The sequence below is a fragment of the Antennarius striatus genome, chromosome 16 (assembly GCF_040054535.1).
Source record: "Antennarius striatus isolate MH-2024 chromosome 16, ASM4005453v1, whole genome shotgun sequence".
Taxonomy (NCBI): domain Eukaryota; kingdom Metazoa; phylum Chordata; class Actinopteri; order Lophiiformes; family Antennariidae; genus Antennarius; species Antennarius striatus.
In genome coordinates, this window is record NC_090791.1 from 10,976,943 (window position 1) to 10,993,067 (window position 16,125).

General features: G+C 43.8%; 3 protein-coding genes across 8 annotated transcripts in view; 1 reads left to right on the forward strand and 2 right to left on the reverse strand.

Moving 5' to 3' along the window:
- Nucleotides 1-1,334: 1,334 nt before the first annotated feature.
- Nucleotides 1,335-4,299, reverse strand: LOC137609062 (zona pellucida sperm-binding protein 3-like). Its single transcript, XM_068335793.1, has 10 exons — nt 3,645-4,299; nt 3,455-3,570; nt 3,278-3,381; nt 3,037-3,211; nt 2,557-2,674; nt 2,391-2,473; nt 2,133-2,299; nt 1,840-1,995; nt 1,636-1,740; nt 1,335-1,572 (listed from the first exon to the last, which is right to left on the reverse strand). Exons 1-10 carry the CDS (start codon nt 4,026-4,028, stop codon nt 1,382-1,384), a joined length of 1,599 nt encoding a protein of 532 aa, XP_068191894.1. The 5' UTR covers nt 4,029-4,299; the 3' UTR covers nt 1,335-1,381.
- Nucleotides 4,300-4,602: 303 nt separating this feature from the next.
- LOC137609061 (uncharacterized) lies at nt 4,603-9,377 on the forward strand. Its single transcript, XM_068335791.1, has 4 exons — nt 4,603-4,748; nt 5,182-5,535; nt 5,628-5,734; nt 6,157-9,377. The coding sequence occupies exons 1-4, from the start codon at nt 4,706-4,708 to the stop codon at nt 6,427-6,429; spliced, it is 777 nt and encodes a 258-aa protein (XP_068191892.1). The 5' UTR covers nt 4,603-4,705; the 3' UTR covers nt 6,430-9,377.
- Nucleotides 9,378-9,525: 148 nt separating this feature from the next.
- tnrc6c1 (trinucleotide repeat containing adaptor 6C1) overlaps nt 9,526-16,125 on the reverse strand; it is a 39,781-nt gene continuing 33,181 nt past the window's right edge. For 2 of the 6 annotated variants that reach the window (XM_068335786.1, XM_068335790.1), the window contains 7 exons: nt 15,910-16,086; nt 15,633-15,782; nt 15,133-15,243; nt 14,552-14,770; nt 13,937-14,010; nt 13,696-13,835; nt 9,526-13,605 (listed from right to left, as the gene is read on the reverse strand). In XM_068335786.1, coding sequence (XP_068191887.1) covers nt 13,209-13,605; nt 13,696-13,835; nt 13,937-14,010; nt 14,552-14,770; nt 15,133-15,243; nt 15,633-15,782; nt 15,910-16,086 — 1,268 coding nt within the window. In that variant the 3' untranslated portion in view covers nt 9,526-13,208. The remainder of the gene's footprint in view (nt 13,606-13,695; nt 13,836-13,936; nt 14,011-14,551; nt 14,771-15,132; nt 15,244-15,632; nt 15,783-15,909; nt 16,087-16,125) is intronic. The other 4 variants (XR_011038284.1, XM_068335787.1, XM_068335789.1 and 1 more) reach the window with 4 other exon arrangements.

A 16,125-nucleotide genomic window follows, 5' to 3' on the forward strand; every position in this document is an offset into this window, starting at 1 on the left:
GCCTCAGTGCTGTTGGCGAAAGCCCTCTGTGTGCAGCTCCATTCTCTACAGGTTTGACAGCTCAAGTAGATTTATTCATGTTAATGATATTTATCCTGAGTCCAGTGAGAACACCAGGAAGCTCCATCTAGTAGCTTCACACCTAATTACCTGAATACAGACTATACATTGTCAAATGTTCAGATCAGATGTCCTCAAATCTGACTTTTTCTAGTGGCAGGGTAACTACATCAGAATGATGTCATGGTAACCAGCAGCTGGGGGCGATCACCAGCTTGTTGGAGTAGATTGTAGGAATCCTCAGGAATCTAAGACCAGTATGAAAACTATCAATAAAACTATATCTATAGATCATCACTAAACTGCAATACCGCACATTTAATTTGGAGCCACATTGTTGCAGGTCAGCTTTCATCACACACAGTGTTACCAACACCAACAGGTTTGCGCTGACCGTTCTGATGAGGCCGGACGTCAGGAGACATAGATCTGTACAGATTTCCGTGCATCGTACACAGACAGCAGAGCCATCAAGCCAAATGTTTTCTTCATCAGTCCTAAAGGTTTTGCTTGTATACAGTATTCCCTTCCTTCAGCATCAAATCATTGGTTCGTCTTTAAACACCAAAATTGTCTGACAGCAGCAGGGTCAGAGAGGATGAGTGGACAAGAATCAACATTCTGTCTGAGGAAATGTGCAAACTGCTGCTCCTGCAATCAGGAAGGATGGAGGAGAAGGTAAGTAATAAAGATTTATGATACCCAGACGGTGCTGAATATTAAATAACATGCAGGAGATTAAACACTGGAGACAATCCTCCCAGTAGCTCACACACTTCCCAGTTCAGACTAATCAGTTCACACAAAGAAGGCAGCTGGAGGCAATTATTCATGAAATGATGTGAGGATCAGTGATAGCTGTAGTCACTGAGGGACGAGCTGTGATTGGCCAACAGCCAGCATATTCAGCATTTAATGTAATTAAGGCTTTGTCAGATGTTGCCACATGTCATCGTAACTATTTAACTTTTTTGCTTTAACTTTTGATTGCTTCGATAAATAGCAGTTTTAGATCTTAAAAGCCAAAGAACTAATTCCGATCAGGTTTTATAAGCATTTAAAGACAATTTGATGTTGAGTGGAAACAGTCAACGTTTTTTAAAATCTTAAGTTATAACAGATCGACAGTCAAAAAACTTTTCTGTAGTATTCCAGTACTTAATATTAAAATACAGCAACATGACCAGACAAAACAATATACATCAAAAATTTCCCAAATATTCTTTTCATCCATTTTTAACTCCTCCATTTCAGGGCTGTAGTAAAGACCGTTTCATGTAAAATATGCAGCAAATGAAAAAAGCAGTGTTTTAAGAGTTTATTATCTTTTAGGGTCATTTATAACTGAGAGTCCAGATTCTCTAGTGGGTTCATTTAACCGTTTAATCTCATCCACCATCGACGAACCAGCGGTGCTGATGTCACTGAGGGCCGCCGTGTCGTTCACGTCCAGCGCCGCTTCCTCTGTTTCCACAGGGATGACAGGAGCCGCCTTTACAGCTTCTTCACCTTCTGGAGTGAAAAGTATTATTTACAATTACACAGTTAAATTTTTGAATATTCTTAACCGTTTACCTTCTGGATCTTTGCCACTTTTGACATCTTGACTCTGTTCAGATGTCCCAACCTCCACCTGGTTTGAGGAAGGTTCTGGACCAGGAAGCAGACCCTTCTCCAGATCTAGAACACGCCAGTGAGAGCCTTCTTCATTCAGCCAGTTGTACATGAGAAAAACTTATTTAAGTTGGAGGGGGCAAGAAGCTATCACTATTAACCCACCACGTAAGTTGCTCAGTCCTCTCCACTGGCTGCCATAGGGCATCGGTTTGCTGATCTTATTTAGGACATCAGGGAGCTCCTCCACAGGCAGAGGTCGGCTCCTCTGCACATTTGGCAGGAGCTGCACTGGCCCCAGTCTTGCCTCCTGGCCCCACCCTATATTAAACAAGCCGCCAAACAGAAACAGTCTGTCATCTGACTTTAAGGCATGAATTGTTCCTCTGAAACTGTCTGGACATCATAAGTGAGGAGTCAAGAATCAGTTCAGAATGAATTTCTGGGAGAGATCCTACCTGAACCAGTTTTATATCCACTTCTCCAGAAGCCATCGTATTCAGGTTTCCCAAAGCCTCGAGGGGTGGGCTGTGCTGGACCAATGGGTTTACTGTGTGTCGAACCGGCATCATTCTGGCTTCGACACTGACCACACAAGTAGTCATTACCATCAGCTGAGCGCCACCTGAAACGACAAGCCATTTCTCAACACACACACATTTATCCATGCTGCTCGAGTTTAAATCTGTCATGCATTTCAAAAGGCTCACGCTTACCGTCCGTTAATAAATGTGCATGCCTTATTTGGTGCTTGAGCATCATTTACTGGCACAGCAGACAAGAGGCATGTGATGTAGAGCTGGAAGAAAGGAGGGAGTTTGAAAAGAAAACCGTAAATGTGAAATGATGTACTGAAGCTAATGCAGGTAGTGCCGGCCGCACCTCTCCTGTGTCCTCTTGATGGAAGTTAAAGGCATCAACGACCAGACGGAGAGTATCATCCTGTGTCCTGGACACGAAGTGAGATCTTGAGTCCGGAAGCTGGGAGTCAACCAAACACCTATAAAAAAAAAAGAAAAAAAGAAAGAGTAAGTACTGGACCTCAAGCTCAGTTCTCAGGTGTCTACACTGGTTTCTGGTTGTCCAAGATGAATGTGAAAATGTGTGAATGTTAAAGCACTGAGTAGGTTAAGGGCAAAAACCACAATTCTGATTTGTTGTTTGTTATCCATGCCAAGCCCTCAGGTTATCTGGTAAAGGTCTGCTTCCTGTCCCAAGAGTCACAAATAAACAAGGAAGCAGCATTCAGATTTTATGGTCCTAAAGCAGGAACAAACCCCCAGAGGTCTGCTACAGCTCTGCTGTCACCACCTTTTGTTACGCTGTAATGAACTGTACTCCCATCCGTTTCTTCATCCTTACCCGTTTTGAATCAAGACGTATCCAGGATCAGATTCTACATCGGGGTCAAGCGTGGCCACACAGCTGCTCAGAAACACTCGAAGCCCCGTGTGATGCCCAGTTCTGATGGAGGCTTCGATGCTGATGTGGTCACCGAGGTAAAATACGTTTGAACCCCTGTCAAAAAGCCAGTCATCTGGACAGAAATGAACAATGAGAAGAGATAAGAGACATTTCCCATGAGAAGGGGAATAAAACCCACTTGTCTTAATCCTCAAGCCGAAGGCCAAAGTTTCCACGGCAGCTTGAGTTGACGTGAAGGGGATCCAGGTGGGCATGAGTGAAGAACTGGACAAATTGTACTTCCTAAGAAACAGAACATGGGTTTTTTAAAAAGGGATCTACAAACATCGATAAAAAGAGCATTAAAAAGGTAGACCTTTCATAATGGCACTCTATCGGAATGACTGCCTGGTCCATTCGGATCAGCCCGTCTGGAGAGGCCGCAGGGGAGTAAATGAGGAGGTTTGTGTAGATGAGAGAGTCCTTGGTCATCTGTGGGTAGCACACATGTTTAGATGTAAATATTCTAAAGCGTCGTGTCTGAAGTACAGAACATTAACAGTTACCCAGTGTTTGGTGCCACAGTTCACTAGTCCGGCAACTATTCTGTACTCGTCTTCTGAAGATGCTGTTGCTCTACAGAAATCACTGAGCTCCACACCAAGACGTAACTCATCGCTGTCGACAGGAGCTCCAATGCCAAACATATCAGCTTCGATAACGATCTCCATGGAGTCTGGATAGCAGGACACTCGGACTGTATTCATCTGGTTCCGACTCTCAGCTGTAACCTTCTGCTGCTCCTTCAGGATGTGTTTGGTGACTCGAGGTCTTTCAAGAACAGCATGACGTATGTAATGATTGGGTGGGAAAGCGAAAGACGACCTGACACAGATTCCTGACAGCAGCAGCCCAACAAAGAGGTTAATCCAAGAAAGCAAGGTATCCATAAATGCAGCTCGGAAGAAAAACTAAACGGTCCAGACGGCTGAAGCTCCTGTCTGACCCACCGGATGACAAACTGGTCTGAGGAGGCGTGGAACATTTTAAACTTCACTTCATGCAGACAATCAGCCTCATCACAGCAGCAATGCACAGCTGAGTCTGATCATCTTCTAATCATTGATCCAATCCTGGTCCTGGTGCTCACGGTCATTAGAAACGTTTGACTTGTGAGCTACAATAAAAGCACCACTGTTTCACTGTATGAATTGTTCTGCATCCTGCAGATGAAAACCAAAGCAGGTTTTGACATGATTCATGTAAATTGCCATTTAGTTGTATTTGTTTATGCTTAAAAATATTTAATTCTCATGCGAAAACAAATACAGAGACATACACATATAGGATGTCTTTAAATGTATCTTTCCTAGTTTTCATATGTAACTGTATGACTCTACTTTAAAATCTGGTGTTCAACACCTTCAGTTGAGTCTTGTCTAATGTGGGCAAGACCAACCCACACCGCCAACTGTTGCTCTTGTTTAAAGTGCTCTTCCTGCTTGATGAAGAACAATAAATATAGCGAGGCTCACTGCAGAATTTCACAAGAGACCAAAGGAAACAGGACGAGTGCATTATGACTGAGCTTTGGTGTATCTTTACGCTCTTATGAACATAAAAGGCCATGAAGACAAGATTCATTCTGATTCTCATTCAACTTTTGGAAGGTAAGAGACTGACTGATCGCTCAGAAAACTGCACGAAATGATGTTTATGTGTTTGTATTGGGGCTAAATGATCATCGTCATGCTACAGCAATCAGACGCAGAGTGAGCTCATATAGCAGTGTCACTGCACTGAGGCTAATGGTAACTATACATATGATAAGCACTACTGTGTCATGAGCCAACCTAAAACTAACACCTTAAGAGTGTTGTGCTCAATCTTGGAGCATGCACCCCCCAAATATGAGTCTGGTGATTTCTCTGCTTAGAGGCCCCAGCTTTGCTGATGTGTTCATTTTATGCATATATTCATCTTTTAGAGACAACAGTGCACAAATGCAGAAACAGAATCAAATTTATTAAACTGTACACACACACTACCTGAACAGATCCAACTACATGAATAAAACCTGAGACCTATATTTTGCTCCTCCAGCCCAAGCACAGCTGGTCTTGAAGCAGCTGACAGAAGGCCAGACGCTAGAGCTCTCCTGTTCCCTTCTGCAGCACCGTGGCGGCGTGACAGGTCTCCACCTGTACCACCGCAGCCCCCGGAGCCAGACCACCCTGCTATCGATGGCTGAAAGCGGCAAGTTCAGGTTTGACCCAGTGCACAGGTGGCGTCTGCAGCTCTGCGGAGGACTGGACGACCTCCAGGTCAATGTGACCGTATCCCAGTTACAGCGCAGCGACTCCGGACTCTACATGTGGGAGCTGAGCTACAAAGAAAACGTCTCAATCCAAACCTTCTTCGGCCCTCAAGAGGTTTTCCTGTTGGTTGAAGGGAGAGGTGTGTTTCACGCTATTAACACTGTACTTAACTGCTTTTAAACCCAATCACCTGTTGAGATTTTGATGTGTGTTTGGTGCGTTTTGTTGCAGGTAACGTAAGCCAATGCTCTCTCAGATACACTCCCCTCATCCTGAGCATCTTCTCAGCAGCAGGGCTTCTTCTGCTCATATTCAGCTGTCTGGTGGCAGAGAAATGTGTGAGTCTTCACACTTCAGTTCAGATACAAATTTAACTTGTGGTGTCATTTCCGATGTTATTCAGTCTGAAAGGTGGTTTCTTTTCGTCTCTGAGGTGCACCTAAGATGAACTCCATCTAAATTTGCTCCAAAATATACCTGGTTCTTCCCTTCTATAAGTCTAACCCTTCCATCAAGTGTCATCAAAATCAGTCAGGTAGTTTATATATAAAAATATGGAAATGCAGAAAATATAACAAATTTAAAGTGAAAGAAAACAATTGTCCATTTTTTATTCCATCTAAAATGTCCCACATGCTGTATGATGAACGATTTCATCAGACCAGTTAACAGTTGCAGACATACACTAAAATATTAAGTTAATGTTTTCTACTGTGAGTTTATCAGTTCGTAAATGAATAAAGAATATTTTGTGTTATAGGTAAAAGCCAGGCGTCACCACAGATCCCAACCTTCAATCCCCATCTATGAGGAAATGACTCAGAAGCATCAGACCGCCGGTCTATCCCAAAATAACCGGGAGGCCCCTTCCCACCTGGAGGAAGTCAGTTTTCCATTGTATGCTAACCCAAACATCTTACCGCCACAGGACAACTACTACGCCTGTCCCAGGCAGCTCGCCCTCAGGGCCTATCGAGACTTCTGCCCCAAAGGTGCAGCAAAGCAACAGGAAGCGACACAAGCCGCCGTATGAAAGCCAGAGATGACTCCTCTTCCGGGAAACGACAAATATCTGAGTTTGGAACAGAAGGCAGAGACAGATACAAGAAGCAAATGGAACAGCCAAATGTCAACAGCCAAGAAAAAAGCTATTTTATTAATATTTGAAAGAAGCTCCATAGTTCATGAAAACATTTGTTTCGGTGCATGTCATTTAACAATCACATTCTATGAGGAGAAAGAGATATACAGAGAAAAAAATAAAACATTACAAGCCACTGACTTTTCATTAAATCTCAGTACAGACATTTTACTTAATATTTTAAAAAAAAAAAAAGGCAAAAAAAAGCAGCCCTAATCCATACTCCCCACCCCCACCCACCAAGAAAACCATAACAACTGAGAGAAAAACCCCTTGAGGGTGACAGGCTAGAATCCCACAGTGCTAAAGAGTGAGACGCTCATTGGTTTAAGGAATACACAGCATGGCGATGTAACACTAGCTCAATCTAAATCAGGGGAAGCTGGAGGTGGGGGTTTCGACATGAATCACCTCTCCACCCGCCTCCACCTCTTAAACAAAATAAAAACAAAAACAAATTGAATCCCAAAAACCCCTGCAATAGATCAGCCACGTAGAAGTAGGCCATAAAATCCCCATCTTCCACCCCCCAAACACTTGTGCATAGTTTCATGATCCTTAACAACCAGCTCATATTTTACAAACATCCTCCAAAACGTGAAAAATGTTCCACAAAAGTCTGATTTATCTATTAATAATACCCGCTGTGGGAGAATGAGAGAGAGAGGAAGGAAAGAGTAATGCACAATGTTCCTGATTCAGTCAGGACGGGACCTCATTAAGAAAACACAACAAAGATTCAAACATACAGCATTTTGCATGTTATTATTCACGATCTTTTTTTTTTAACAATCAAAATCATTGACCTTTTTTTTTCTTTTTAAATGTAAAGCAATTTTAATATATAGATTTATATATAAAGCACTCCATTTTCATTTAAAGTCCATTATTTGGTTATTATGTAACTGCTACGGATTTAGAAACAAAGGTATTTTCTCTTCTGAAATCCATAACTTTCAGTGCTTAGAATTGTTTCTTTTAAATCATCCTTTTTTTTTTTTAACTCATAGAAATTTACATTAAAATGGCGTGGAGTTGGTACTCTGGAACCCTGGCCTTCCTGAGACAAGATCCACTTTTTTGTGTGTGTGCAAGATAGTGAGCAATTATGTCTTTTTTTTCTTTTTTTATATATAAAGGAAAATATATATAATCAACATAAAACACATAGGCTTCAGATAGTCCATGAAATCAACATTAACACAGAACAAAGAAGGTTAAACTGAACGAGACAACACTGTTCGATCCCAGAGTTCTTAAAGTAGCACAATAAATCTTCATTCTGTGAAGTGTTGTGTTGCACTTTTTTTTTAAAAAATGGAAGCATTTGTCCTTTTTTTTCTTTTACCAACATTCCCATGGTTTAATTCTTCTTTAATTTTGTTGATTTTTTTTTTTTCTGAACTCCAGAAAAAAACAAAGTGTTTGTAAACTGTCAGTGGCCTTGCAGGGAAACAAATGACATGAATGAACTGAACTTTAAGTGAAAACAGAACCAAAGCTAACAACCCAAAAAGGTAGGCACCTCTGAAGCGAGCCCTCGACGCCCAGGCTCAGTCTGATGTCTCGTCCTTCACTCTCTCCACTGCTCAGATTTGGAGAGCTGAACATCTTCTACCTCCATCTATGGCCACAGGTCTGCAAAATACTTTTTAAATTTTTTTAATCTTTTTTTTTTATACATATGTGACTTTTTTTTTCTGTTTTTTTCTTGTTTTTTTAGGCTTACAGTCTGAAAAATGGTGCAATACTCAATTATGATCCATACTTTCTTGGATTATTCCACAATGAAAGCCACTAAGGTAGATAAACATGACATTTTAAAAACACACTTATTTTAGTCCTTGAGTAAACATTTACACATGAACTGTCCCCGTCTCCCCTCAGTACTTGTATAATGTTGTTCATTTAGCTGGATGAGGGGTGAGGCCGACACTCAGTGCAACGCTAGAGGCTAGTAACAATTACCATCAGAATATATTTTTGACAAGCAAAAAGAAAAAAAAAACAAAAACATATCAACAACAAAAGTATACTGAATTGAAAAGAATCACAAGGCGGAAATTCCTCCGCTGTAATCACGAGCTCTCGCACACGTTTTCACTTCACACACTTTTAACAGTCATTCATACCACATACAGTACAAGCAGCCTTGTGCAAACACTCAAATACAACAGATGCAAAAATTGCCTTTATATCGATCTTTGTTTTCAACAACACTCGTATTTCAAATTTAATTCACTCTGAACCAATGCTATCAAAAATCTCTTAAGTGTATGAATGAGACAAAAAACCACTACAAAAAGTGTTCACATTACATTATTGGCGCTTCTTTTGATTCAAGTATTTGTTTTCATTATTTTGTATTACTCTGATATGTTTATGATCTTGTCTTCTGGGTAATATAATGTCGAGGAGGAAACACGGGGTGAGGGCTAAAGGCGGGGCAGGGAGAGGGCTGGAAAACAGAGATCTAGCCATATACACACACACTCATTACGTACTCTTTGTTGTATACTGTATATGAACTAGCATGTGCATATTCAACCCAGGACTGTGTTTATTCAAAGAGATTTGCTAATTCAGCTCCTTTTGATGCCCCTGCCCCCACACCCCTGTCAGTTCCATGATTGAGAAGCATTTAACTCAAACTCCAGTTGCCTTCAGTCAGTGTGACTCTAAAAAAAGAGAGCGTCAGATTACCAAAAACGAGACAGGTAAGTCACAGCAGAGGCGAGGGGCTGAGGGAGGGGGCCTGGCAATCAGTGCTGGTGCTGCGCCAAAAAATCCAGGGCCCATCTGAGACCGGAACCTCCGTCCCAGCAACCCGCCCCCCCCCCCTGCTCTTTGTGACCCCCCCACATCAAAACCAGTTCCTTGATTCAAGTCCAGTGTGGAGTTATGCAGGTTTTCAGGAACAAACACGCAAACAGACACACAACACAGGCAATAGTGATTGTTTTGAGTGACGCAAGTCCACGGCGACTCTGGAAGAGGGCGAATCCCCAAAAGTTATAAGACTTGGTACCAAAGTGTGCCCCCGTTTCTGCTGATACACGGGGTCCCTGCTTAAACCCCGACCCCCGACGAAGCCAGGTGTGCACATGATCGGGCCTAAATATAGGCTGGCGCCACCTTCAGGCAGGAGGTTCAGGGAACGACCTGGAACCCCCCCCCCCATCAACACCAACATGTGGCCCAGGGAACGAGCACAGACGTGGTGAGAAGACAGCAGCTTGAAGAGAAACAGAACAGCCTCGCAGTGCACAGCTGAAACACACTTTTTTTTGTTTCTGTGAAAATCGTGATAAAACAATGATTTTTTTTAAAAAGAAGATGTTTTTGGTTTCAAAGAGATGAACCCGATGTTACCCATAAACAGTGACAGACACATACAGGGACTCCCCCCACCCTCCCACGCCACCTTCTCCTCCTCCTCCTCATTCAGCCTGTTTCTCGGCTTAATTTCCAGTCCCCTGTTGGTGAAAGACCAGCACCATAAATCTGTCCTGCCCTCCTCCTCCTACAGCCGGAGTTCATGTCGTCTGCAGCAATAAAAGAAATCTGATCATGCTAACGATAAATTAGGATATGGCAAGTTGGAAGTAGATATTTGTAGATCAGTTGGCACAAGACCGCCAACCATTAGTGCCTCCAGCAGGTCAGTTAGTGTCTTCTAGTTCACAGCTCTTTCAGTGTCTCTTTCATTTTTAATGCAGGGGGGGTTGGGTGTCCCAAGAGAAGCTGCCTGGTCGATAAGTTTGACAGATACATGAAGATGTGGAAGATGTCTGGTTTCCTAGATGGCTGTATGAACACCTCCTTGTCTTTGCATAGAAATGGAAGGCTGTCATCAGTTGAGGTGGTTCTACGTGTAACTGAGTGCTCCCAGAGTTTAACATAAAGCACCAGTGTGAGTGAGGCCCATCAACACTACAGGATGTGTGTGTTATGAGACAGAATGTGGAGCCAAGAGCCTCCCTTTATGTACAGAGCTGGAGAACCTTTTTAATGATACAATCTTTCCCCCTGCTTGACTGGACTCCCGTCTGACTCGCCACACAAAGAACTCCTCCGTCAGCCTTTTCTACCGAGACCTGCAGCGCTTCACACGGCCCTGTTGCGGCGGCGTACCTCCGAACTACACTCCTCCTTCCTCTGAGGCAAAAGGAGGGGCAGGAGGGAACACTGCATAAAAGACCGGTATCAAAAAGCCATCCATAAAACAATCATTATATATATCATCAATGATGAGCGACTAGATCAGCAAACCTCATGACAATAATGAGAAAAAAAAATGCACACTGGCAATTCCATAAGTGAAACCACAGAGTGGAGAGACAATTAGAGGCTTCTGAGGGCAGACTGGTGCAGCAGTTAGTAGTGAATTTAATACAGGTGGGCCAGTTCTGAAAGAGCTGCTCTTGTCTGAAGGCTGGGGGAGGTGGGGGGCAGGCTGTAGGGATCCACTGGGAAGCATTGAGTAAGCGAGAGGGTGGGGGTGAGGGCTGCTGCAGAGATCGACGCCCTGCAGCAGTCAGGCACTCAGTGGCCACACTATCACACAGGTTGGCAGGATCTCCAATAATAAGAAGACGTTCAAAAAACAAAACAAAAAAGGACAAAAAAAGATGGCGATCCTTCTTGCTGGACCCAGTTGAACAGAAACATGTCGAGTGTTTCCAGACACCAAGGCTGAAGATTTCAGAGTATGCAATGTAACAGTGATATTTACTTTGATAAAGAGGGAGAGGATGAGTGCTTTCCCTGCTGCACCCACCATCAGAGTTAGTCCTTTCTTTGTATTTCCCTTCATTTTGCTACCATGTTTGACATCCTTCCTGGTCCCACCGACTTGAAGGAAGAAGGAGTGGGGGGAAAAAAACCCAGAACATCTTCACATCCATTTTAAGTTGAAAAATAAGTATATAGAGAAGCCACTAAGCAGATTGCTTTTATGTCCTTGGTTTTTTTTTTTCTTCAGTTTTTATTTGCCAGTGTTGCTTCTCCTCTCTTCTATTTGTTGGCTTTAAGGGTATATTGAGCAGCGATGCTCTTTCTAAGTGCTATGACAGACCACCTATTCACAAATCTTTGCATCATACTTTTTTTTTTTTTTACATACACAAATTTGGACAAAATGAAAAAAAAAGGTCATAAGGTTTTTTCTGGGTAAAAAGAAAAACAGGCTCCTCTCAATTTTGGTTTGATGCCTTCTCTCCAAGTGCGTGCAAATGCACACACACACGCGCACACACACACACTTACACACACACACACACACACACCCATCACTCCTCCTCCCCCAAATTAGTCACTGGCATAAGTGTGGAGAGCAAGTCGGCTGAAGAAGTGCTTTGTGTGTATGTCCTTGTATCTTGGATAGAAGGTCGGTGAAGACCAGCTTGCTACTCTCCTGAGCTAATACACTCCTTTTTTGGGGGGGGGGGGTGAGGGTGGATGGGGGGACAGAAAGGGCAGATAGAGCATTTGCAGTTCAGTCACTCCTAATAGGACATGATAGGGTGCTTGGACGGTCGAGTCTGCGGCGTATATTGCACGTTACATGAAATGGTGTTTTTGCAGGTGGAAGGGTCAGGGGTCACTGACGACAACACAGCGGTGGGAAACGTTTATGACTTGAGGTTTTCCACAACATCAGTGAGAGGGTCTGACACTGAGACCAAACTGCGAGTTTCCTCGCTGAAGTTCGAGTTGAGGTGCATTGAAGTATTTGTCTTTACAGTTCCATAGTAATAGCAGTGGTTCATTTCGCCATCCATCGTGCCCTATAACTGTACACGCGACAATTCCAGAGCGCTCCTCCCACCAGGTAAGATTGACAGACATCAGTTCTCAGCTTTGCTTGCAATGGTTTTGGAAGAAAAATGACAAAATGATAAAAACCACAGCGACCAAAATAACAATGGCTTCAACACGGTGAACAGAGTTGCATCATTCCCTTTGAGAGCATTGTGTGGGGAACTCTATCTGCTTGCAAAAAAAATGCAATGAAATTGTGAGCTGTGGTTGTCTATGTTAAGCTGCAGCAGCATGTACACTCCACTCAGGTTTCACTGGCTCAGAAATAAGGATGTGCAAGTGTCCGTATGCTTCTTCACCAAGTACAGTGAGAGGATAGCAGGGCAGGAAAGAGGTTAAGGCTAATATTAGTGCTGAGAGGAACAAATGTTGAGTCTGGATCAGCTGAAAGTTCAACCACCACTCTGATTGGAGAGTTTTTTACTTTGGGAATGATGCCTCATAATGGATCTCTGAGGTGCAGAATGATTGCCTCAAGAGGCAAAGAGAGAGATTATGTAACTTAAGATGGCAGCTTGTCGTCGTGTCCGTTTGATGAAAGGACATGTTTCACACAGTAAGTTCTCAAAAGTTCATGTCTGTAAAAAGTCTTTGTTGAATGAAAGGTGTCTCCAAAAGCAAGAGTTGAACACTGAAGAAAAAAAAGAAAAAAAAAACTCACCGAGATTCACAAAAGAACCAACTGAAATGAAAACGGTAAAGGAGAAAAAGAAGTTGGCGAGAGCGAGGATGGAGCCTTGTCCTCCTCTCGTGTCTCCCTTTACTGTAATACCCACACTGATTATCTCCACAATGATTTTCAAGGTTTTTGCTCCTGTTGGTGTTTGTTGAGCCTGGGCCTGTACCTCCTACATGGACTCCCCACTCAGCAGGTCCCCAGGCAGCAGCGTATTGATTGGGGTGGGGCTCCCCATGACTCGTCCTTCCTCTGCATTCGGGGGTCCCCACAGGCTGGAATACTGCTGCACACCACCCCACAGCAACTCTCCGCTCGTCTTCGCTCCGCCCGTTCCCAGGCCGCTGCTACTGTTGTTGCTGCTGCCGTTGTTGTTGTTGTTCCAGTGGGGCGAGTGACCAATGGGATGGGAGGCTCCGGAACCAGCCCCGCCCATTCTGGTATGATTGGTGCCTGGAGTGGCCTGCCAGCTGGTTGTTCCACCAAGCAACTGGCCCTGTGCAAAGAAGCGGTTCACTTCCTCTTCCCCAGCAAATTCTGCCAGGATGGTGGTGTTCCCCAGCACACACCTGGATGGAGACGGCAGGAGAAAGGTGGATGAGTAACATATTGAGAATTACAGATTCTAACTGTTTGAAGCAGGTCGCTGGGAGACGAACATGTGCAGGGACTTCTGAGCCTTGGCAGCTTCATCCTTGGAGCTGTAGCGCACCACAGCGTTCCCCTGTGTCAGGTTGAGGTGGAACGTGATGAGGGGGCCGTGCTGCATGCACAGTGTACGCAAAGTCGATCCATCGATCTGGAACACAAACACGAACACCGACAGCTATGATTGGACAAAATTCTCTGGGGGAGTGGAACTCCTGAAGGCAAAGAGAGAACAGCTGATTATATTCTTACCTGTGGAGTGAGGTTCCTCAGGACCAACCAGCTGCTGGTCCGAGTGGAGCTGTCTGTGCTCCATGTGGTACCTGCTGTAAAAACAAACAACCCACGTCAGCTGACAGCTGTCGTGAGATTTTAGCATTCTGTCATTCCTAATCCTATATTCTCTATGCTAGAACTGGTCTGTGTTTGCACAACACGTGAAAGAACTGCTTGCTCTTTGAGTGCCGCCAACCTGCAGAAATCCCAGTCATAGTTATGACATAGTTATGCGTTAGAATATCTTTCATTCTTCAAATATTATGTCCTAGAACATTAATTTCTAGGTTAAACACAAAAACCTGTTTATCTTTCTTGTATAATCAACTCACAATACTGGAAGTAATTTCAGAACACCAAACATTTGCTTTTCCTTCTCAAACACTGGCTGGGCTGTTTGAGGGCATTTCCTGTGTAAATAATCTAATAATTAAAACCAAATTTTAAAAAGAGTTGGCATCATCTGCTTGACCAAATTTGATTCCAAAAGAAATGATTAGCGGTTTAAATATTTCAGCTTTAATGATGAAGCCCATTTAAATTGTATTAATCATGCCATATTCAGCCCCAGATATTTCGCTATGACACCACCTGTGGTATAGGAGCTGCTCCAGCCTTGGGCCAGACCAAGGGAGTTACCCCCCCAGGTTGATGAAGGCTTGGTGTTAGTGAGGCCAGGAGGTGGGCGGGAAGGAGCCGTGTTGGAGCTCCGGGGACCCTGGGGAACCTTCCACAGCTCGTGGGAAAGAGATGCCTGGCTGTGAGAAATTGGGCCTGGAGACCAAGTGGATTTCATCTCTGGCAGTTTACCTGGATGGGAAGGAGTGAAAGAAAAGTTCACCTGTAGGACCCTGACCACAGGAGAGAATCCTGCAGAAAAAAAAATGAACGCATGTCCCCAAAGGACAACACCACCCATGCCAAACAAAATGAGGAAGGAGATGCACTTGATATACTGACACCACGGGGGAAATATGCACGAGAGGCACAGTTGACAGGGGGGATACTGGGTTAGGGTCAGATTTAATCAAGAATGACTTCAAAAACTAAAGATGTGGTTTTCTAGTGAGTGGTTGAGGCTCTGTTTGTTAAAGGAGGGAGAGGATAATGTTGATTTGCAGTGATTCAGACACTGCAATGTAGGGGAACAGCATTATTGATAAACCATGTACCTGCATCGTCTGTCTCCGGGGACGACATACTGAACGAGCTAGTGTAGGCACTGACTGGCCAATCTGTGGAGGGAGGCAGAGCCTCGCTCTGTGATGAAGTGGGAGAGGAACCTAAGCCGATGCCATCAACACAAAAAAAACAAAACACAGACACGAACAAATAAGGAAAGAGTAGAGGAAGGACGAAATGGAGCAAAGAAAAAGTGCTCTACAAATGATGGTAGTCGGCCCATTAAGAACTGAAGAAGATAAACTGGTACATGATGACAGCAGAGGCAGTAGGAAAATGAAAATAGAATAAAAAGCAGGGTGTCTGGTGGCAGCACGATACTGACAACTTCAGTGAGCTTAGAATCCTTGGACAAACAGCTTGTTGTTTAGAGACTTTCAAATTGTGTGTATTCAGTGTGTTTAATGGACACTCTGGTTTCTTCTCTCTAGACTTGTAGGCCACGTTTGTGACAACAGCACCTCAGCCGTTGCTCTGATCCTGTGCTCACCTCCGCTCCTGTCCCGCAGCAGGTACCGGTTGACATCTTGGATGTTGGTGTTAATGGTGGGCCCACTGGGAACACTGCCAGGGGTCACGTTTGGGTCAGTCTCAGGGTCGATATTCTGGAGACCCTTCCAGGGAACACCAGGGCAGAACTCTGAAAATCAAAATTAAAACATTAAAAAAGATAAAATGATTTATTTAATTCCTTGGCACATTGACAAATCTAAAATCTAAAATGAAACTAACAAACCATCAACGGAAAATACTTCAATGATTCTAACCTGGAGGCCAGTTGATATTGGTCCCATTGGCCATCTTGTCGCTGCTGTTCTTGCCCTGGCCCCAGCTCTCTGGGGGGACCAGTGGGCTGGTAGGAGATTCTGAGCTGGATATCAGGTTGTAGGGGCTGTAAGAGTCCTCCAGTTGATGGGGCTTCACAGGGGGGCCCATGCTGGCACCTGAGAAATATTGAATTCAGCATTGAGGTGATGTGTGGG

Excerpts from the sequence above, each read along its gene's own strand:
- LOC137609062 (XM_068335793.1), bottom strand. The coding sequence starts at position 4,028 with ATGGATACCTTGCTTTCTTGGATTAACCTCTTTGTTGGGCTGCTGCTG. Across the intron at positions 3,382-3,454 it reads ATAGAGTGCCATTATGAAAG|GAAGTACAATTTGTCCAGTT; the intron begins GTCTACCTTTTT and ends TCTGTTTCTTAG. Across the intron at positions 1,573-1,635 it reads AAGTGGCAAAGATCCAGAAG|AAGGTGAAGAAGCTGTAAAG; the intron begins GTAAACGGTTAA and ends TTTTCACTCCAG.
- LOC137609061 (XM_068335791.1), top strand. The coding sequence starts at position 4,706 with ATGAAGACAAGATTCATTCTGATTCTCATTCAACTTTTGGAAG. Across the intron at positions 5,536-5,627 it reads CCTGTTGGTTGAAGGGAGAG|GTAACGTAAGCCAATGCTCT; the intron begins GTGTGTTTCACG and ends GTTTTGTTGCAG. Across the intron at positions 5,735-6,156 it reads GTCTGGTGGCAGAGAAATGT|GTAAAAGCCAGGCGTCACCA; the intron begins GTGAGTCTTCAC and ends TTTGTGTTATAG.